Here is a 23,644-nt window from a genome sequence, read left to right as displayed (position 1 = left end):
GTAGTTAAAATGCATGCCATTAGTTGACATGTGATTGGACAATAGATTTTTAGGAAACCAGTTTCATTTATACATGAATCCAGGTGTAAAATCTTCAGTTATTTCCTGTTTTGTAGTCCAGTCAGGTATCACTACAGATGTTTTCCATGAAAACTCACACTTTTATTCATGTGCTATCATAACTGCACAAAGGTTTTCTAATCATCAATTAGCTTTTCAACACCATTAGCTAACACAATGTAGCATTAGAACACAGGAGTGATGGTTGCTGGAAATGTTCCTTTGTCCCCCTATGGAGATATTCCATTAAAAATCAGCCATTTCCAGCTAGAATAGTCATTTATCACAAAAACAATGTCTAGACTGTATTTCTGATTAATTTAATGGTATCTTCATTGAAAAAAATACTTTCAAAAATAAGGACATTTGTGGTCATCTATAAATAAGCATAGTTTTGGTAATTTGTAGGTTAAAATAAGTTTTACCAGGACTAAAGTTGTTTTAGAAGTGAAAGTATGTTTGTATAGGAAGGTTTTAACTACTTTAGCTGAGTAAAAATTATCATCACAGAAATATAAAAGTACCGGCAAAGATCCTACATTTCCACTATAAATTTTTTTTTAACAATTTGCTTTTATTTTGCAGATTTTACACTGTAAATTTATTTTTTTAAATTAAGGTTTCAGTTGCTTTTCTTGAAAAGTTTACAGTTATTTCACAGATTGTTCCTGCTTTGTAAAATTACTGATAACTTGTAAAATCACAGAAAAAAGTTGTAAATATGAAAAAACTGACCAAAATTGTAACTGATACCCATATAAAAAACCTGTATCTGTACTGTAAAATCACATTATTTTCACTGATATTTATATCAGCAAGAATATAGTTATTTTACAGACATTTGCTGTTCGAAATCGAAAAATAGCCAAAAAATTCTTTAGATTGTTATTTTAGAGATTTTCCTGGTTTAACTAAATAATGTCCACATCTAATAGCTTCATTTTTACAAATTACAATTATTTCTTTTGCATTATGTGACTGAAAATTCACACAATTTTCTGCATTTAATCAGCTAAAAATCCTAATTTTACAGAAATCTGCTCTTTTCTTACTTTTGTATTTTTTTTTAAACATTGCTGTGTTTTTTTTAGTTCTTTTTTTTTTTTTTACAATGTACAGAAGTAACACGAACAGGAACAGAGTATTAGCATTTATTGTACTTAATGGAATAAAAGTGAGAGTGCTCGTTATGCAGCGGCATGGCTTCTGTGATTAATAGGTGTTTTTTTATATACATCATCAGTGATCATGTGTAAAGCTAGAGCTTATTATAACTTCACTCTCACAATGTGTTGCATTGCTTTCGGAGCTTTAGTTTTCTGCAGGAGGTCAACAGCAGCAGAGCAGCACAGAAGCATGAACCCAGAACAAACACAATAAAGCAGGTGAACGCATTAAAAGTGCTGATGTGGGATTACAGGTAAAACACTCTGGATCTAGATCTTTAGGAAAGACAGAATGGCTTCCTGTAAAAGGTCACTGACATGCTGACTATATGTAGCTGAGACGTCTTCATGTGCTGAGAATGTGGAAACCTGAACATCTCCTGGTCTTCTTCATCTGGATTCATGTCACCGTATGAAGAGGAAATCTTCCAGCAGTGGCAGCGAGTCCACGGAGCCCAGATGTCTGTGTCAAGTACAAAGTTGTGCCCTGATTCCTCTGCGGAGCTCCGTCAGCAGGTTTGTACACCTGCATCCTCCAGGTACAGGAGGTCTTTACATCACCCACCGCCCACACTTAAACCACAAGAGAGCTTACTGAGCATAAAGTGAAAGGACAGCAGCTCTTAAAAGGAGAAAACACTCTCAGTCGGTGATGCTGAAGGGCCTGAGTTCAGAATAAGGGCGACACAAGCTGTGTCTCGTTCATAGCAGACAGGTGTCAGAAAGAAGGAGTGGACAGGATGTGAACAGTTTATGTTCTTCCTCCTCAGCCTCAGAACTGGACTTCATATGCATTAGTCATGACCTGGCAACGCTGAAGGTCTCTGAGTCAATACAGCAGCTTTGTTTTAGCTCTGTGAGAGCTTCCAGCACAGCAGGAAATGCTCACACTAAAATGTGTTCATAATATGGATGCACTTCTGTGTTGTCTTCTTATGATTTTAAGCTTTTTATTCTGCCTTTATGAATCCTGTCTGACCCTCCATCCCTCTAGTTCCATTTGCATTCTGTTGACCACCTTCAACGCTCAGTAAACTTTAACCACAGACAACAATGGACCACCTTTACTAAAATTACATTTCTGTGTTTATTCCCAAACCGATTTACAGCTAACTGGAGCACCACACAGTGAAGTAACTGAACAGCTGCATTCTTCTCCTCATAGGTATCCAGACGTGCTTCCAGCTGCCAGTCCTGCCTTCATTATAATATTACACAGTTGTGTTTCATTGCTATAAAGTTTACAACAGATGTTTGACTTGACAGAAAAGGAAGACCTCAGGTCTCATTAGCAATAATATTAATAACAGCGTTCACAAAGCGCTTTGACAGTTCAGTTCAAATAAATAGAAAAAATTAGGGATGTCTGATAATATCGGCTTGAGTTATCAAGTTGGACAATATTGGCATATCGGTTATTGGCAAAAAAAGCCAATATCAGACATCCCTAGTAAAAATGACAATAAATTAACTGAATAATTAGCTAGATTAGTGTGCAAATCAAAAAAGAGAACTAGGCAGTTTGCAAATTAAAGAATAAGACTGAGGGTTAAAATTAAAAGTAAAAATAAAGCTGCAAGCAGCGTTGGACGGGTCCTCGCATCCATGCTGGTCGTCGAATCCACGCACGTCCACCAGGTGGCGCTGCGACCGAGAGTGCATGTCGGCCTATGGATGTGATCACGTCCGCACTCTGATGACACATATAACATTTCAGGCAGATCGGACCATGTACAGGCTAGTTATAGAGCTTTTCCTTCTATCCACCAGGTGGCGCTATGACTGTGGCTGTATTTCAGCATGTGAATGTCATCAGGGCGGGACTCTGATCATACATGTAAAGTTTGAGGCAGATTGGAGCATGTTTAGGGCGGTTACACAGCAGTTGATGTTTCATGGCAAAGCATCAAAGTTCAGGAGGCCGCCATGGCCACGCCCTCAGACTTTTGCGGAGCATTTTGATAACTTTTGATCACCCATGTGTGTAGTACATCCTGGCCGAATTTCATCTCTCTCGGTGTTACCCTGTTTGAGTTTATAGCTTTTGAAAATGTCTAAAAATGACCCAAAATCGTCAAAACATATGACATATAATTCAAAATGGCTGACTTCCTGTTGGATTTTGGTCATGGGTGTCAATTACATTTTTGTGTGTCTTGATGAGTTACATATGTGTATGTTTTTATGTTCAGCTAATATCATTTCCTCTGGACAATGTTTGTGGTGTTAGAAGTGGACGTTTGTAGGGAGTTTTCAGTTGCGATACTTTAATGCATAAATATTTGCAGTGGTGGTTTCACTGCAAGCATCTACTGATGTCACCAGTGAAGTAAATAAAAACAGCATTTGTTGAACTTTACGCCTCTCAGTGTCTGCAGTTAGTTTAGCTGAATCAATGCAAAGATATTTCTATTTTTCTACATGACAGGAATGTCAGTGAAATCCAAATGCTAAGAATAAACAAGTGATCTGCCTGGTCACAGATCCCACTTTAATCCAAAATAAAGACTTTGCAAGGAAATGAACTTGAAATATGAGCCACCAGTAAAAGTTGTGATCAGACAGAAGGGCTTGTATTTTATCTTTGGAGAAGTTTAACATGTAAGTTTGTGCAGCTGATCAGTGGTGAGGCCTGTGGATGACTGGAGATGTGTGTGGACACTTAGACGAAGCAGCAAATGTGTTGAAAATGAGTTGTCTTCTCAGAGTCTTGAAGATGTTTTGTCAGAGCTAAGAAAGAAGTAAGAGATCCTGCAGGTGATTGTTGAGTGGTGTTGAGGAATTTGAATGTAGAGGAATAGCAAAGAGATTTTGAAGATATTTAAGCCATAAGTTGTATTTTATTTGTTTGCTGTTCTCGCCCATTTGTAGTGAAGAGAAGTGATTTGACATGAAGAATGTGATTTGTGTGGCTTTGAAATTGTGTTAAAATGTAAAAATGAGTGATGAGGAGAAGAGTGTGACTTTTTAGTATTGTGTTTTTTAGCGTGTTCTTTAAAAGTTGTAGGTAGATTATGTTCTTTTTTTGATTTTGTGGATTGTTTTTTTTTCTTTCAGTGTTGATGTCACCGCCTTGACAAATAGAAGAAAAGCCTGTATTTGGGTATGTAGGACCAGTAGTCCAGAGGTAGTGATGGCGGTTTGGAACCTGGAGAGTGCAGGTTCAATCCCCCACTCTGCTCAAGCTTTTTTTTCACATTTGGGCAAAATTCGCCAAAAATCTTCTGCTCTTTACGCTCTTTACGCTCTTTACGCTCTTTACGCTCTTTACGCTCTTTACGCTCTTTACGCTCTTTACGCTCTTTACGCTCTTTACGCTCTTTACGCTCTTTACGCTCTTTACGCTCTTTACGCTCTTTACGCTCTTTACGCTCTTTACGCTCTTTACGCTCTTTACGCTCTTTACGCTCTTTACGCTCTTTACGCTCTTTACGCTCTTTACGCTCTTTACGCTCTTTACGCTCTTTACGCTCTTTACGCTCTTTACGCTCTTTACGCTCTTTACGCTCTTTACGCTCTTTACGCTCTTTACGCTCTTTACGCTCTTTACCTTTTTCAGGCAACTTCTTGGTTTTGCCAGGAACCACCCTTCAACTCCAATCCACTGACACTCCACACCACAGACCACAACCTTTCCACTCCGCTATCATCCTCCGCAAGGTTCCCAGTGGGGATTCGAACCATGACCCTCCACATGACAGACACACAACCTACGTGTGAGCTATCTTTCACACAAGGTCCTTCGTGGACTTTGTTGTAATGATGGTTGAAAGAGGTTGTCATACAGCCAAAGTATGTATATATTGTAAATAAAGCTGCTGTAACAATGTAAATTTCCCCTGCAGTGGGGAGAAATAAAGACACTTTATCTATCTTTATCCTTATCTAAAAAGTGTCAAAAGAGCCCATGGGCTGGATTCGATACCAAAAACCTCCTGGCTGAGAGGCATAGTTAACATTACCACTTGCGCTACATCCTTCCTACTGGGTGTAACTGTTAGTTTTCGTAAATGATGGTGACAACAAAACTATATAGGGGGTGAAGATAATAAAGTGTACTAAAGGTGGATTTCACCGGGGACCTTCAACATGCCAGGCAAAAACTTACTCTCTACACACCAGTCCTACAGAAGTCTGCCTACCTTTGAGCTTAAATGATGCTTCAGGCAGATTAGTACTGGCGCATCCAAAGGACACATAAAAAAGTGTGAGTGGGATTTTGAACATGGACCTTCAACATGTGAGAGGCACAGAACTTACCTCCTGCACCACATTTTCCTACAAGGTGTTGTAGTAAATTGGCTTAAATGATGGCATCAATCCAGTACTGGAGAATCAAAGGACAAATAAAAGGTGTGAGTGGAGATTTGAATCATGTGAGGTACAGAACTTACATTGTAGGTTTGTTTCTGAGACTGAATAAACCCAATCTCTATCTGATCTGCAAAGCTAAGCAGGGTTGGGGCCTAGGTTAGTATTTGGATGGGAGACTACCTGGGAATACCAGCTGCTGTAAGCTTTTTACTTCTCCTCACAACCTGAAGCAAGACACTGCTGGTCATTCACTAGAGACAGCTATCAACTAAAACCTCTTGGTTTCCTTTATTATACACTCTATGAGGTGGATAAAAGCTGCAGCTCATGCTGATTTATTGCTGGTTCTGGTTGGAGCCAAAGAACAAAGGCTGTCACCCTGTTGAGCAGCTGATTGTCCTGCAGCCTCTCTCACCACAGAAAGCCTCTGACAGCTTCAAATTCCTTACCACTCCTGACTGCAAGACACCAATCACATAGGAACATATACATGTGTGGAACAAAGAGCTGAACTGACACTCAACATGTGTTTGACCCATTTATGATAAAGACATTCAAACATGTCTAGAGATAGAACCACCAACGCACGGTGTAAGGAAAGGTCAGAACAGACCTTCACCTGCTCAGGAAACTGAGGTCCTTCGGGGTGCAAGGAGCAATTCTGAAGGACCTTTTATGGTTGTGTGGTGGTATCAGCCCATCTCTGTATGGAGTGGTCTGCTGGAGCAGCCAAGCATCACGGCTGCAGACAGGAAAGAGACTAAAGAAACTGGTTAAGAAAGCAAGCTCTGTCCCTGGGCTCGGTGTTAGACAGGAGTGATGATGACAAAGCTGTTGTCTATCGTGGAGGACATCTCCACCCCCTGCCAGGAAACAGGACCATCACCCCGGCATGCTCCTTCAGAGGGACAGACTGCTTCACACCCCAAGAATGTTTGAAGGAGGTCCTTCCTTCCTGCAGCAGTCAGACTGTGTTCAATCAAACCTGCTCCCAGTAGTTCAGATCACCCATGAAGTAACTGCAAAAAAATGTAAATAAGTCAATATGTGCAATTTCACAAGTTTTTTTTTTTTTACAGCATTTCTATTTCTTCTCTAAGGAGAAAGCATCTATTTATAATCTGTGCACTGAGTGCTGCTTTTCTTATTACTTTCTTTCCTATCTGCTCAACTGCCACACTGAAAATTTCCCCACTGCAGAATCTACCTATCCATCCATCTATCTATGGTCCATCTACCTCCCTACCTATCTATCCATCCATCCATCCATCCATCCATCTCTCTCACGGTGTGGGGGTTGATTCACCTGTTCTCAATCACCTTAATCCACGAAGGCCCGGTTCTTCATTCTTCCGCTCTCTGCCAGACCAGAGACTTTGAAACCAGAACCTTTCTCCTACAATTAGTCTGGTTTCCCCTTTTTGTTTTCACCTTGGTTTAGTTATCCTTTCTGTGTTGGTTTTAGTTTCATTCGTTAAATAAACTCCTTGTAATCTTTGACCTGTGTCTGCAGATGTCCTGTGACACCAATGATCCCATCTGATATTTAGCATGTTTTCAATTATTGGTCCCATTTCTTAAAAAAAAAAAAAAAAAAAAAAAAAGCCCCCTGAAATCTGATCAGATAAATGAATGTGAAACTACTTTGGGTCTGCTGCAGCTGCCTCCCTCTGATCTTGTTCCTGCCCACAGCACAATCTGATCAGTGAAACACTGAAGGACAACTTCAGCATGTAAAACATAAATAAGCAAAGGCTGCAACTCGTGATTATTTTAATTTTAACTTAACTTTATGTGCTGTTCAAAAACTTTATTTTTTCTGCAAATGTGTAGTGATTCCAAATCTTGGTTATTGATCTCCTTGATTACAAAAAAAATCTGTATCGACCCGGAAAAAAAACAAACATGTCAGGCACCCTATGATGTTAACTGTTTGCCTGAATGTTTTTGTTTAAAATCCTCAGTAATAACCTTTGACTGGTTGCTCTTAACCCTGTAAAACTCACTGCTGCAAAAATACAACATCAGCTTATTTTTTAATTACTATTTTCTATTATATATATCTGAAATAAACCCTAATCTGGGGTCTGACAGCAGCGTGAGGTCAAAGAAGCTGCCATCAGCTGCTGCACTTCTGTCCGTCCAGCAGATGGAGCCATGGAGCTGCAGTGAAGTGAAGAGCAGCACAAGGCAACCACCACTTCCATCCACTGACGCATTCAATTTGACTGACGCTAATGTTTTATTGACTTCCAACCACTAAACCAATAAAAGCTGCAAGCAGCGTTGGACGAGTCCTCGCATCCGAGCGGCCCGACTGGCCCACGCATATCCACCAGGAGGCGCTGCAACTGAGAGAGTAAAGTTTCAGGCAGATTGGAGCATGTACAGGCTACTTACACAGCACTTCCTGTTTCATGGCGAGAAATCCAAAATGGCCGCCAAGTGGTGCAAAGATGTGATTAGGGCCGGACCTCTGATCATACATGTAAAATTTCAGGCAGATTGGAGCCATGTACAGGCTGGTTACACAGCACTTCCTGTTTCATGGCGAGAAATCCAAAATGGCCGCCAAGTGGCACAAAGATGTGATTAGGGCCGGACTCTGATCATGCATCGTAAAATTTAGGCAGATTGGGGCATGTACAGGCTGGTTACACAGCACTTCCTGTTTCATGGCGAGAAATCCAAAATGGCCGCCAAGTGGCACAAAGATGTGATTAGGGCCGGACTCTGATCATGCATGTAAAATTTCAGGCAGATTGGAGCATGTACAGGCTGGTTACACAGCACTTCCTGTTTAATGGCGAGAAATTCAAAATGGCCGCCATGTGGCGCTATGACTGTGAGTGTATATCAACCTATGGACGTGATTAGGGCTGGACTCTGATCACACATGTATAATTTGAAGCAGACTGGAGCATGTACAGGCTAGTTAGACAGCACTTCCTGTTTCATGGCAAGACATTCAAAATGGCCGCATTCCGCTGGTAACTATGGCCACGCCCTCAGACTTTTGCGGAGCGTTTTGATAACTTTTGATCAACCATGACTGGTGTCCATCCTGACCAAATTTGAGCTCTCTCGTGGTTACGCTGTTTGAGGTTATAGCTTTTGAAAATGTCCAAAAATGACAAAATTGTCCAAAATATGAATCATATTTCAAAATGGCCGCATTCCGTGGCTCGCCATTTCCACGCCCTCAAACTTTTGCAGAGCGTTTTGATAACTTTTGATCAACCATGACGGGAGTACATCCTGGCCAAGTTTGAGCTCTGTCGGGGTTAAGCTGTTTGAGTTTATAGCTTTTGGAAATGTCCAAAAATGACAAAATTGTCCAAAATATGAATCATATTTCAAAATGGCCGCATTCCGTGGCTCGCCATTTCCGCGTCCTCAGACTTTTGCGGAGCGTTTTGATAACTTTTGATCACCCATGACTGGAGTACATCCTGGCCAAATTTCAGCTCTCTCAGGATTACGCTGTTTGAGTTTATAGATATCAAAAAATGTCCAAAAATGACTCATAATTCAAAATGGCCGACTTCCTGTTGCATTATGGGTAATGATGCAAGAAGCTTTTTGTGCGTCTTGATGAGTTACATATGTGTACCGAATTTCAGAAGTCTAGGTCAAACACTGTCCGGGGGCTGAATTTTCTTAATTTTCTAGGGGGCGCTATTGAGCCATTTTGGCACGCACGCGTGCCATTTCCCTAAAATATCAAATTTTTCGCCGGTTCTGATGTGTGTGGCGATTTTCATGCGTTTTCGTGTATGTTTAGGGCGTCAAAAAGGCCGATTTCCCGGCGGACGAAGAAAAATAATAATAATAATAATTCTTAGGGTTTCAATAGGTTCCTCGCACCACTTCGTGGTGCTCGGACCCTAATAATAATAAAAAAGTATAATAATAATAATAATAATAATAATAATAATAATAATTCCTAGGGTTTCAATAGGTTCCTCGCACCACTTCGTGGTGCTCGGACCCTAATAATTCCTAGGGTTTCAATAGGTTCCTCGCACCACTTCGTGGTGCTCGGACCCTAATAAATCTGAGGATTAAAGAATTAGAGAGAGAGACGACATCACACCAAAGAACCAGACAGCTAAAATTAAAATAAAACGAGAGAACATCTAACATGAACAGGACATAATACAAAATAAAACCCTAAAGCTAAGTGTTTTAGTAACAATGATACTCTACAATGTGACTCAGTGTTACTAAATATCCTGTAAAACTCGTGAGAGCGCAGTCTCAAAAAACCTTAAAGAGAGAAGATCTGAACCTGAAGTTTGTCCCTTAACTCACCAGGACAAAAACCAACCTTTAAAAGGGTACAAAATTGTTTTTTTTACTGGGCTACAAGGTCTGTACCAGGACCCTAAAACTGTAGCAACTAGATGGATTTAGACACCATGAATATAACTTAAACCAACAGTCGTTGCACCAAAACTCCATCCATCCATCCATTATCTATACACCGCTTAATCCTCACTAGGGTCGCGGGGGGAGCTGGAGCCTATCCCAGCTGACTCGGGCAAAGGCAGGGGACACCCTAGACAGGTCACCAGTCCGTCGCAGGGCTACATACAAAGACAAACAAGCACTCACACATTCACACCTACGGACAATTTAGAATAATCAATTAACCTCAGCATATTTTTGGACTGTGGGAGGAAGCCGGAGTACCCGGAGAAAACCCACGCATGCAAAGGGAGAACATGCAAACTCCACGCAGAAAGATCCCGGGAAAGCCGGGACGCAAACCAGGGACCTTCTTGCTGCAAGGCGAAAGTGCTAACCACTACGCCACTGTGCAGCCCGTTGCACCAAAACTCTTTCCAGGAAAATAACAATATGACTGCCGTTACAAATGATCTTCACAAAAGTGAGTTAGGACACTTAACAATCTCTGATCTGCTTGAAACTTTTTTAAATCATAAATTCTAGATAATTAAAACTGTATCTGTTAGATTTTAGCTTGACATATCAAGCACTTTCCATGACAATGTATTTTTTTCTAAATGACAATCAACACAGTTTCAGGACCTTTTTGCCCATTGAAATTCGAAGCTGTTTGAACAACAAAATCAGGAGCAACTGAACACAAAAACCTGAAATTCCCACCTATATTTCAACCATATGTGATAACATGTCGCAATAACACAAAACAGAACACTGCAAAAGTTTCACTTAATGTGAAATGTCATTCTTGGCCTCTTTTAGGAAACTACCCCTGTTTCTACAGAGGCTGTAAACTGGTATTTTTCCAGTATTTTCCACTTTCTGCATCAAACTCCTCCGAGCCTCCAGGTGGCGCCGTGACGCGTATCTAACGCTCTGTGGTGACGTCATTACGTCAGATACGGAAGCAGACGTCAGGTCTGTTGCTGCAGGATGAAGATGGAGTTTGAGTAAAATGATTATGTGACAGTGAATGTGAGAAATTTCAGTGAGCAGACATGAAGAAAGTGTTTGTAACTGTCGGTACAACGAGCTTTGATGAGCTCATTGAAACTATAACGTCCGCTGAAGCCGCTCAGGTGAGTCGAGTTAATGTGAATCAGCCAAAAGAGAAATATCTTAACGTATATATACCGTAATTATTAGAAAATGCGAATAGCCTGTCCTTTTATTATATTATTATTACATAGAATGTGACCTAAATGGAACCCGACAATACATCTTTAATGGTAACTATATTACTGTAATAGATAAACATTACATTCATGTACTCTTGTTTTATTAACGACTTTAGTATTTGCAACAGTGATTTAGATTTGTTTCTTTATTTGGTAGGGACAGTGCACATTAATGAACGCCCATTTATTCAGAAATGGGCGTAAATATGCCGGATTATAGCACAATGCTAATTTACATCCGTAGTCCCTAAGAAAAAAAGACATAACAGTGAAACATAAAACAATAAGTCACAATAAAAGCACACTGCAAAAAGTACACAAAGAAAACATAACAGTGAAACATACAATAAAACATAGGACAATGGATCACAATAAAAGATCAATAGGTTGCAATAAAAAGACTAGTGATTCAGATACCTATCACTGCGTTTCATTTGCTTTAATTTCGTCTTAGATCTGCCTTCAGTACTTCCTAGAATTACTTTGTTTACCTAATGGTTGACAATATGATGATTAATTGCATGTTTGCCCTCATATATTTTGATTTTTGTTCATTTGTTGTCTCCTAGCTTAATGATAGAGCTTCAAAATGATTCAAATTAACTGTCTACAAATTGGACAGTCATATTTCTTTTATGCATTTCTTCAAGTCCTCTGGTTTCCTTTTTGAAATGTGAATTTGATGTTTTTCTTGATTATCTTTGGATATTTGTCAAAATAACACACTGTGACTGTGGGATGTTATAATGGATGCTATAGTCAAAATGGCACTCAATTATTTAAGAAAAATATTTAGTTGCAAACATATATCACCATGTTATTTTACAAATACTGTTTCCTATTAACTATACATGCCTTTAATAGAGTTTTAAACATTATAAACTACTTAGATAGTAGATGTTTGGTCACAACACAGTACAACTTTGTCAGTAAATTCAGTTTCTAGTTGCAGCTGTGATTGATGATTTTGTACATGTGGCTGTACTTGAAAAACTAGATTTTTTTTGTCGTTGCGTGCTACTGATGGACACTCTCGTCTCACAGTTCAAGATTTTTCCTGCATACATGCATTTTTGGTACTTCCCAAAGATCTTTTTGCCAGCACTGAAGAAAAATTACCCACACCAAAATAATACTAATTGAGAATTATTCATTTAACCAGTTTTGTTAATTGGAGTTTCATTTACTCAAGCATAATACATACTTTTGTTTTGTTAAATAGGTAGAAATAACAGCAGGATATATAGATTTCCATCCAAAGGGATAAGAAAGACTCATTGCTTTCGCTGTGCCCCAAACTAATCATGCTTATTATGGTGCATAGTCACCCCTCAAAGGCTTATTCTGAGCCACAAAGACCCTGCAGTGTATTACACAGTTAACTGCTGAGAACTCAAGAAACAGCCTGAATGTTTTCACTCAGTGGAGTAAGATAATGTTTCCAACCTTAAAGCTTCATTCATTTATATCACGAGGATTAAACAATGCACATGAGACGTAGTATACTAGAGGGAAATTGTGACTGTCGTGTCTGTGTGCTAAAAACCTGTGTGGAAAAAAACTTGTCACACAATAGGAAATGCGAACCCAAACCAGTGGTATGTCAGGTGTCATGTTTTGAAGCTGGTTCTCGAGAAATGAGGTTGTGTCGCTGCAGATGAGTCAAACCTGCTTGTCCATGTGATCAGTGTGGAAGTTTAGATATCATAAACACATCATCTGATTAAGTCTTTTTGTGTCAAATCTGTTATCTATGGCAGTAACATATTTTATGTAGCTTTACTGTATTAATCTGTGCTTTTCTACAGAGTAATTTGTTAGATTCAAACTGTGAATCTGCAACTAGTTTTACATGAAGTTATTTTTTCTTACACAGGCTTTAAAGGCTCGAGGATATGATTGTTTGGTTGTTCAGGTTGGAAGAGGAGCTCTTCTCCCAGATGCCGACAGCTGTCCACACATCAGACTGGAGGCTTTTCGATATAAAAACTCTCTAGCAGAGGACATCAAGCAGGCTGACCTCATCATCAGCCATGCAGGTGAGTAAATGTGAAAGTCCTTTACTCCTCTCAACACAATGTACTCAGTGTTAAGGCTGCCAGGAGTAAATAGACGACACACATTAACATTCTTTTTCCTCCATCACATTGAACAAACATGGTTCCAGAAATCAAACTACAGTCGGTTTTATTTTTTTTTCTTTGTAACAGAGCAGATTAGTAGCAATTAAAAGTGTTGGTGAAAACAGGTATTTTATATATAAATATGATGATGTTAATGTAGTAGCCAAACTTTTGGCACATGCAGTAAATGAAAAAATTTTCTACCACAGAGACATATCTTTTAAAGGCATCTTGGAAAGCAAATTCATGACATGTCCAGAGAGATCTATATAGATTTTAAAGCAAAAGCAAATAAAGGTACAAGAAAAATATAGAAACAGAACACTGATGATGATTGCAGTAGATGGATACAACATAAGGGCGTAGAGCTGGCTATTAAAAACATTATGTATGTTCAGTTAGTAGAACATAATTGTATTTACACAAAGCAATTTTGGTTGAATGTTCTCAGTACACGAGTCACATTTCTGAAGTTCAGGCGTGAGATTTAATCTGTTCCATATTTTACAAATTAATGGATTGCTCTGTAAGACGACAGAAAATAGCAGAAATGCCCATTAGAGTAAGTGGTGTCCTCAGTTTCTTCTGACCAACAGTTGCAAAACCCACAAAATATTCTGAATGCCACCCATGTAAAACAAGAGAAAATCATCATATTTAAGCAGCTGGAGCCACCAGTGTAGATGAAGTACTTGAAAGTTAGCAAAATAATTGATTAATTTTGTTTGATCAACTAATCAGTTAATTGACTAATCAGTCTTGAGCCACAGCTGTGACTTTGAAGTTACATTAGATCCCTCTTCTAATGCTTTCCTATCCCTGTAGAAATTTTTCACTTCAGACATTTTAACAAGTCAAAGCAGGAAAAGTGAAATTAATAACGTTAATTGCAGCTGTTTTCCAATAAATGAGCCACATCTGGGGTTTGATACTATTCATGTTGGCCGACTGAAGAGGCCTCCTGGGACACTTAATGAGCTGCTGTTCATGTTAGTAGCTCCACCCTGATTATAATTATATGATATTATTAAGAAAATATAAAATACATACAAGGCAATATAAAAGACAGACATTAGGATTTAGTTTTATAAAGCTAAAGTAGAACAAAAGAGATTAAACAGATGAGAAAAAATTAGCGCAACACTGCAGTAAAAGATGGTTTAACTTAACAAAGCCTCAGCTGTCTGAGACCTGTGACGAGAGCACAGGTAAACACTTGGACACGTTTTTAAATTACTGCTAGGACACAATTCACAACGTCTCCAATCCTGGATATGATCTTCAGGTGATAGCTAGCAGATTTTTAATTGAGGTGTTGCTCTCCTTCATTAATTCAGTGGACAATAAAGAGTGGACAATGGATCATCAATTTTTAAACTTGTTATAAAATCTCCATGAAAATATTATTTCATACTGTAGTTAAATGAACAGACTGTCTTTAGTTCTAGCCCTGAATGAGGACTTTGTTTTTCTCCTCAGGGGCAGGAAGCTGTTTGGAGGCTCTCGGTGCAGGCAAGCCTCTGCTGGTTGTTGTCAATGACAAGCTAATGAACAACCACCAACTGGAGCTGGCTAAACAGCTGCACATCGACTCCCACTTGTTGTACTGCACATGCAGGTACAGTATGTGTTCCTCACACCGCTGGTGTAGTTTAAACAAGGTGCAATCACAATTTTCTTACATTGTGCCTGGATTCATTTCTGTCACTATCTCATTCAAAGTTGTCTCGTGCAGAAATGCCCAGCTTCCAGTGCTCCTGCCATATTTCCAGCTCTCTCTAGATGTTTGCTCTGACCACTTACGATTTCACCATGCATGTCAAACTTGCGTAGAAAGAAAACATCAAATTCTGTGGCAGACTAATCTGATCTTAATGTCGGTTACTATTGGTTATTTTAACCTGGTCCTAGCCATAGTTTAGACACCAACCAGTGGTCTTCAGCTGAACTGAGCCCCTGGTCTACAAGACCAAAGAAGATGCATCATCAGGTGAACAGGCCAACTTGAGAGCATTGTCACCAATATGTTTAACATTCACAGACTTGTGTCGAACCGTCACTGCTGAGTTTTACTTTAATGTATTGAGGCGTCTGAGGGACAACATTTAGTCCCAACAAACTGAATCTTACTGTGTGCCAACATGGGCCTGCTCACTGTATGTTGAGAACACACAAGTTTCTGTCCACACAAACACAATCGTCAATCCCTAACCATATCTACTCGCCAGATTAGGCTCCGTTTGACTTCTTAATTATTTTGAAGGGGGCAGCAGCAAAATTTAAATCTGGCTTCCTTCTCAGAACGTTGTGATCGCACCTCATACATGTGAAATTATGTAGCAAAACTAAACTCACAGTCTTTTTCTAATGATTCATTTTTCAGCACTCTGACAGAGACACTGAGGACCATGGACCTCTCTGTTCTCCGGCCCTTCTTACCTGGACAGCCGCAGAACTTTGCCAACTTTCTAGACAAAGCTCTCGGTATTAAATGAAACTTCATTCTGCATTCCGCTTATTTTCTGTTACACTGAAGTGTGATGATTTGTACAGAAATATATCAGAAATGTTGTCATAGATTATGACTGTATAGTACACAACTGACACTGCTGGGTGTTTGATATTTTTATATGCAATAATAATATATGTCTAATTTCAAATCCCTGTGTATGTTGTGAATTATTTCTATATTAATTACAGTTTTTGCTTTTGTTAAAGTTGTATACAAGTGAAAGAAAAACTTTATCAGGACAAGGGACTGGAGTCACATTACACAGTGAGTTGAAGACAAACCTACACAAAATGCCACACTGGTTCAGTGCAGCAAAGACAAAAAAACCCCACAATTATTACCTGGAATCCCTGCTAGACTCAACAATCCACAAGCTTCAGTTTAGGGTAAGTGACTGAGCTGCTGATACATTTTTAACTTTTACATTTTTCAATAAGCTCCACATTTTGCCTGGGCTGAAGTGTTGACATGAGCAGCTCATTTATAAATCTGGCAGACGCATGGAGAGGTCAGGCTTAATGCTAACTCCTAATTTTAGACAAAACAACTTACGGCATCCATTTTATAAAGCTGTACCACTTTTAGTATTATATTTGTGGCATGATGTTAAGAATAGTTCTTTAATAGTTTATCTTTAAAGAAAATTTTCTTCATCCCTACAATTGGTATACTTTTTAGCAGCGTATTTCTTTTGTTTTTTATTTGAATTTCTTGGCGTGTGCATTAGGTATTTACGCTTTAATCACATTCTCCTGTGTATTTGTGCATGTTTGCATGTGTCATAGTCTGGAGACAGATGTGAATGAGACTAAACTCTGCCTGCAGGTCTGGGATTCTGCTCTAACTCATTTGTTTCTTTCTGCGTCTGTAATCCTAGACTGTTATTTCACTGGAGCCCAGGAGCTGCGTAAACATGTAAATTTATGTCAACATGATTACCTCATATTCCAGTGAATGTGTCATGAAATGAAACCCACACTGCATGGCTTTCTGAATGTAAATGGCTTCATCACTTCCTTCTTGTTTCTACGTATTTAAAACTCTGACAAAGGCCTGGTGTGTTGTAAGTTATGCTGATTTCACTGAAGGATTTTGCTGCATCACAGTGAGGCGAGTCGTATCAACATTTGCCACAAGGGTGAGATGATGTTTAAATTTGTAACCTTTTGGCTTGATTATCTTTTGTCCTTCCAGGCCCAGCGCTGGTGTTTCCTCCGGGTTTAAAACTGGCAGGAACAGATGCTTTTAAGTCTAAGCCATTTTAAGAGAAAGATTTTGATACTGTGCCAGCTCATGGTCTTCACATTTTAACTAGATTTCACATTTAAAATACAGTTTGAATAAGAAACACCTCCACATATATATGGGTCATTCAGAATTGAAGGACATTTTACCTTCAAAATTTTAGAAAAATAAACTTTCTCTTTTACAGTTTTCTGCTCCATATTCATCAATGATAGGTAATAAAGTATCAAAGGCTTGATTAGCTAAGCTTACACATCAATGGTACCATTTTTATTCCATGTTTTATGTGTTGTTTGCTAACCCTACTCTAATCACAGTAACAAGGTTGCTAATCCATGCTAATGTTTGCTTTTTCTCAGGAGTTGAAGCTGTTACTGCTGACCAAGAGGACAAACTTACTGATAGAAAACAGTAAAAATATTTTTTTTCCCCTGATAATATGCATAAAAGGGTTGCATGAGGTAGAGTGAGACATTCAGTCAAGGCTGACAATGTTATGAAAATATGAAAAATAGAAGAGAGGACATTGCTTTGCTCTACCCATTCTTTAGGAAAACTGTTTGATGGTGTTAATTCCAGGGTTTCATGTGATTCTCTGTTTTCTTCTACCACGTAAGAAGGTTATGCTAACAGGGTAGCTGTGGGACACACGTTCCATGCATTATAATTATTACTTAAATATTATGTTGATTAAAAAACAATTCCAACAATTACAAGAGACATCAATGAAAAAAATAATACCAAAAAAAGGAGATTTAAATTTCATTTTAACAGTTTTATTTGAGATTCAATTTGGTCACCAGAGGGGTGGGACAAGAGAAAAATGGTATTTTAAGGTGAATTCCAGTCTTATTTGGTATTTTAAAAAATAATTTCAAACATTCTTTACTTCTAGTTTTTTAAGATTTGGTCTCAGGACAAGTACACTTACACAACAACTGCATGTTTTAGTATTTTGTACATGGATTATTTGAAATTTGATGGGTGGGATATAAAATGTCCTCCAATTCTGGAATGACCCATGTATATATATATATACATGTTTAGAACAAGGATATGGGTTTCTAAATGATAAATGAATGATGTATTTTCTTGTTTTTTTTGTTAGCTGGTGTGCAGTGGCCATTTTAAAGTCACTTGCATAAAGTCTTTGCAAAACTCCAATCAAGAAAGTCATACAGTCCAATTTAGAGAAAATGATGATGTTGGTACAAAACTGCTGATTCCTCATTTCTTTAAAGTGGAGTTTTTTTTCACTAGAAGTGGTTTCGTTAAACAGGAAATGATGGGTGAAAAGCAGCACGTAGTCCAGTTTGACTCCTCAACCTCTGAGCTGTATTTAGATCCACAACAGGAAACTTTGATCACTCTTATACAGAAGGTAGAGACGCACAAAGATTTAATTTGTTACAAAACCAGCTCTTTATGTTTTTAGGTAAAACCTGGTCACAGTGTCAAAACCAGTAGCAGTATTAGGTTATGATGCAACTGCAAGTGGCATTTCAGTCAGCCTGATAAGTATCAAATTGATTAGAACTAACCTGTAGATTTAGTTCACTGGAAAGACTTTTTTTTTTTTTTTTTTAAAGAAATATTTCTGTGGAACCAGAGGGCGTTGTGATAGGAAATTCACTGGAAAAGACGGCTTTCTCTGTTTCTTTTCAGTTCCTTTCTTTAGGAGAATGGGCTGCAGCTGGCCAACATGAAATGGGTATCTTTGAAGAGTGCCTTATATGATGACTAATAGTTGTAGTTTCTGATTCTGTGGTTGCTGCACAGCTGTTATACCTCCTCAGCTTAAAGTAAAGGAAATGTTTACTTTTAGCTGACAACCTAAACATAAAGTGCTCTAAAGGGTCAAGGTACGAACCACACAAGGAATTTATTATGGGCAAAGCACTCAAAAACACTTTGCTGAAGTGATAGTAATAGAATTTGCTCAGTCTCACAACCCTCATCAGATGTAAACAACTGAATAGGATCCAACCAAATTCACAAAATAACATATAACTTGGTTAATTCCTTGGCAGTTTATGACATTCGCTGCTAATTTCCCAGAAAAATATCAAGCCTGGTCCTATACCCAGGATCTTTGGTAATTCAATATCTCCATCAACCGTTTAAATGCTGGACTTTGTTTAATACCCGAATGAAACTCCTATTTATTGTGAACGTTTTAGACACAAAGCAGCCTGTTTGACTTTTTTCCTTGATTTAGTTCAACTATCTGGTTTAAACTGCCTCGGCCTGGCACAACAAGATTCACATGATGTTTGTACCAAGTGCATGTTAATCTAATAGAGAGGGAGACTCCAGTGATTTTTCTTCCACACTCAAGTATCTTGTCTGATTTTATCTTAAGATAATTTAGTGATTTGGAAAAGTCAAAGTCGAGGCAGCAGTGCCTTAAAGGTCCTATACTATACCTCTTTTCTGCAAATTAATCAAAGTCTCACATGTCCCCGCAGTCTGTTTTTAATTTTTTTCAGCTCAAAATGCTACAAAGGTGGTTCATTTCACTGTGACTGTATGACTCCTGGTTTGTGCTGCTGCCACTCCCTTCAGGAAGAACACAATCTGTGACAGTTTAAGCTGGACGACAATAAGTTAGATGTTACATACAAACTCTTACTTGCTTAGCTCGGAGGCTAAAAAGTTGCCGGGCTCCTTGAGGAATGTCAGACATCAACGTCATTATATCCTAATAGCTTTTATTTACACCTCCAAGTTTATGTCACAAAACAGTGAAAATGGATTTTCACCATTTTAGGCCTTTAATGTTGTTTGAATGTATGTTTTCATGCTGCAAAAGCCTTCAAACTAATTCTGGCCAAAGACAAACTGTAGCTTTAAATCACACAAGTAGGTTCCTTACACAATAATTCATAGGTGGATATCTAACTCTGAATTAAAGGTGAGCTCAGAAATGTATCATTCAGTGTCAGGCTGTGAAGTTTTAACTGGTGCTGTAAACTGGAAAGTAATTTTTTTTTACCTTCTTTGTGTTTTGTGCATTCTTGTGCCCATTCCTAAGAACCAAAAGGGAAGTAAGCCCTGTTTATCACTGCTAAACTTATAAGACTGAGCATCCCACAGTAACTGCTTGTATCTGATTATCATGAGAAAGTACAAAAACTCAGACTGTGCAACTGACTGAAATGAAGATTGTGACTCCTGTCTTTGGAAAACAGCCTGACTTAAACCAATTCAACGGCAGGATTTCTGATAAAGAAACAAACGTCTCATTCATGAAGACAAGAGTGGACTGAATAAGTCCATACAAAGAGGGACAACTGGGTCAAAGCAGAGGGTTAATCAAAGAAGCCCTGAATGTAGTGGTCAGTTGTGGATATCACACGGCAGGACCGACTGTAAGCAACGCTTGTTGTGTGTCTGGTTTAAATCAGGAGACGAGCATGAATGATGTGTGAGAGGAAGATGAGGGAGATGTTATTGTCTCCGCTGTTCAGTCTTGCATGACTTGAATGGATAAATGCCAGATGAGATAAGATGCATCGATCTCATCCGAGGAATCTGTCTGGGGTTTTAATACAACCTCTGTTTGCAACTTTGGAAAACGATATCAATCCATCTGGACTCCAGTTGCTTTGGATTTAGTGGAGTAATCAGATTTGATGCCTTAGCCATACTAGATGTTCAAAAGTACACAGTACAGAAATAAACACCTGAACATTACATCTGTGTGTAGTTGTTGGACATCTCAGCCCAAAGCCCTAAGTGTTAACATGCTGTGCTGACAGCCTTCACTCTTCTGGGACAGTTTTCCAAAAGATTTCTTGTATGTAGAGTTTCACTTAATATAATAATTGGGATGGCCGGGGTTCAAGTCAGAGCTCTGTGCAAGCCACTTAATGTCTTGTACTAAAACTGGGTAAACAATTTCCTTATGGATCTGGATGTATATTTAGGTGCTGTCAAACAGGAAAGGACCTTCCCCAAACTGCTGCCACAAAGTCTGAAGCATGCTATTGTCTAACATATCATTGTATGTTGTGGCATTAAATGGGAACTCAACTGATGATGGTCAGTTAAACCATCACAAGGAGTGTAAGTCAGCCTATACAAAAGCAGCTATATTATGTTTTTAAATCTTAAGGAGGACTAGTGCCACCTCAGTCTGGACTTGAAGACTACAAATTTACACAGAAGGTGGTGGTGACACAAGGCATTTAAAAGACATGGACCTTGTGAGATGCTATGAAATTGCATCATGGGAAGTGTTTTTGCCACCCAACCTTTGCCGCATCAATTGTGACAGCTTTCTTTTGAACCTATCTCTTGCAGTTTTTATAAAAGTGCACTGAAACGCCTTTTTAAAACGTCTGGAAATACAGGACCCGAACCATAAACAGCCCCTCATGAAAAATAGACAAAACTACGCAAGCCAGAGTGTAACATACTGCTGGCCAGCTTTCATGTGCAAAATGGGAAAATGGTTAAGTCCAGGTATGAATATTAAAAGATATTCTGTTCTTAGCAACCACTAAATATCCCTTTCTATGTGATCGGAGGCCAAAGTTCAAAATTGTACTTAAATGCAAAAATATACTTAACCTTTATCTGAAGCTAACATCATAAACTTGATAGGGTAGTCTGGAATGACTTCAGCAATCAGTCAAACAAATAAAGTGAACATCTTTTAAGTTTACAGCCTTTACAGTACAATTGTCCTCTCCCTTCCTCTTCCTCCATTGCAGTGCAACAAGGAAGCACTGTATGGGAACAAAGACTTTCTACTAAAGAGACTGAAACTCTGGAAGACTTCCACATAGTTAACTCAGACTGCTGAACACTCATCATAGCCTGAGATAAGCTTTTACATAAATTTTACACAGGATGAGGACTATTTTGTCTCAACATATTAGGAAGGATTCTTTTAAAGTCCCCCCCGGTCATTGATTAAACCCCTAAAATCTCATCTCTGTGCGTTGAAGTTGCATATTTAAGCGTTGTCTTTCATGAAAATAATATCCCTAAGTTGTAATACTGGAGTACTTCAGCCACACGTTTGAAATGGAAGCTAATTCTGAAGAAGAATAATGATACAGACAAGTCATGCTTTCCTCATCCACAAGGGTATGCATGGTGTAAATTTTGTCATCCACCAATACCATCATCTGTGCAGCAGAGTGATGTGCACCTATTATAATATAAACGTGTGCATGTTGGCTTTCAGCTGTCAAAGCCTGTGTTGTTCAGTTCACACTAGTCTGACTCATCGGATGTAGACTGCAGGTACAGGCTTGCCGTTTGCAGCACATGTAAGGCAGTCTTATTCTCCCGTTTTCAAAATCCCCTTCACTACAGGAAACAACAACTTTTGAGCTAGCATCCTTCCACACTGAAAATTTGAAATTTTGCTGAGGATGTCCAGCTAGTTTTCTGACAGTGCTTGTCTCCCTGCATGCAAACATTGTACCAGAACAATCTATCTGTCATTATTTTGACGGGACACCGTTGCTGCATCCTTGGCTTGGCTCCACCCATCATGATTATGTTTGGTTTGAAGAAATACAGGGAGCACTGGCTCAGTGGTTAAACTTTTGGGTTACTGATCAGAAGGCCGGGGATAAAAAGGCAAAATTTACCCTTGTGGGATCAAAAAGGGGAATTGAAAAAGCCATAGTATTTTCCCCTAATAGCAGAAGAATGATGAGATGTAGTCAGACCATTCTACAGACTAGAATAACTAACTCATGGACACAAAGAGAATTAACTGGCCCTTAGGTTTGTGATGTATGAAATCCCTGAAATCTGAATCCATGTTTTTAAACCTGTCATCGGTACACTGCAGTTTCAACACTGGAATGCTGATCCAAAGCTCTGTTTGGCTCACAATGTATCTTCCAACATATTAAAAACTAAGGATAGACTGATTATCTGCCTGACCAATTATTATGGATGATATTTGACATTCATGTAATTATTGGCATTGCTATTGATAAACTAAATGCACGACTTCAGGTCTGTTACAGCCACCTCTCTCTGTTTGTTGTCACATTGTGGTCTCGGAGACATATCTCAAGCACAAACTGTAATTAAAAAAAACCACAAGCTGTTGCCACAAACCAGGAAATGACCAGCTCTGTCATTGGCTAAGGCTATGCTAGCGGCTACGTCCAGCCACAGATTACCCTGAAACAGTCTGGATAACAATAATTAACACTTTAAGATATGGACCTTAGTGGAAAATGAAAGTTAAAAAAATGGTAGAAAAAACAGCAGACATAACTGCAGGAGACAAACTGATCAATCTCAGTTAATCCCACATAAACAGGAAAATGTTAAAATTGAATCACTCCTATTTCTATTTTACACACTCAGTTACAGTCGCTGTTTATTGATGAAGAAGCATAGTTGTGAATGACAGGTTTTCTGCGATCACATGCTTGTAAAACATTACATTTAAAGTATGATGGTTAAAAATATTGGGTATGTGCTTTTCTTGAGGCGGCTCAGGTGGTAGACTGGGCTTTCCACTGATCGTAAGGTTGGCCGTTTGAGCCCCTCCACTGGAGGGCTTTGCATGGAGGTTCTGTCACTATTGGTGTGTGA

At 38.9% G+C, this 23,644-nt stretch overlaps 1 protein-coding gene across 1 annotated transcript; it reads left to right on the top strand.

Moving 5' to 3' along the window:
- The first annotated feature begins 10,921 nt into the window (after nt 1–10,921).
- zgc:92907 (ALG13 UDP-N-acetylglucosaminyltransferase subunit) lies at nt 10,922–15,971 on the top strand. Its single transcript, XM_023270561.3, has 4 exons — nt 10,922–11,089; nt 13,065–13,227; nt 14,791–14,929; nt 15,695–15,971. Exons 1-4 carry the CDS (start codon nt 11,009–11,011, stop codon nt 15,804–15,806), a joined length of 495 nt encoding a protein of 164 aa, XP_023126329.1. The 5' UTR covers nt 10,922–11,008; the 3' UTR covers nt 15,807–15,971.
- Nucleotides 15,972–23,644: the final 7,673 nt, after the last annotated feature.

This window comes from Amphiprion ocellaris, chromosome 13 (assembly GCF_022539595.1).
Source record: "Amphiprion ocellaris isolate individual 3 ecotype Okinawa chromosome 13, ASM2253959v1, whole genome shotgun sequence".
Taxonomy (NCBI): domain Eukaryota; kingdom Metazoa; phylum Chordata; class Actinopteri; family Pomacentridae; genus Amphiprion; species Amphiprion ocellaris.
This window is presented reverse-complemented; position numbering and strand designations above follow the sequence as displayed.

Coding starts and splice junctions, on each gene's coding strand:
- zgc:92907 (XM_023270561.3), top strand. CDS start 11,009: ATGAAGAAAGTGTTTGTAACTGTCGGTACAACGAGCTTTGATGAGCTC. Junction 11,090..13,064: donor CGTCCGCTGAAGCCGCTCAG/GTGAGTCGAGTT, acceptor TTTCTTACACAG/GCTTTAAAGGCTCGAGGATA. Junction 13,228..14,790: donor CCTCATCATCAGCCATGCAG/GTGAGTAAATGT, acceptor TTTTCTCCTCAG/GGGCAGGAAGCTGTTTGGAG.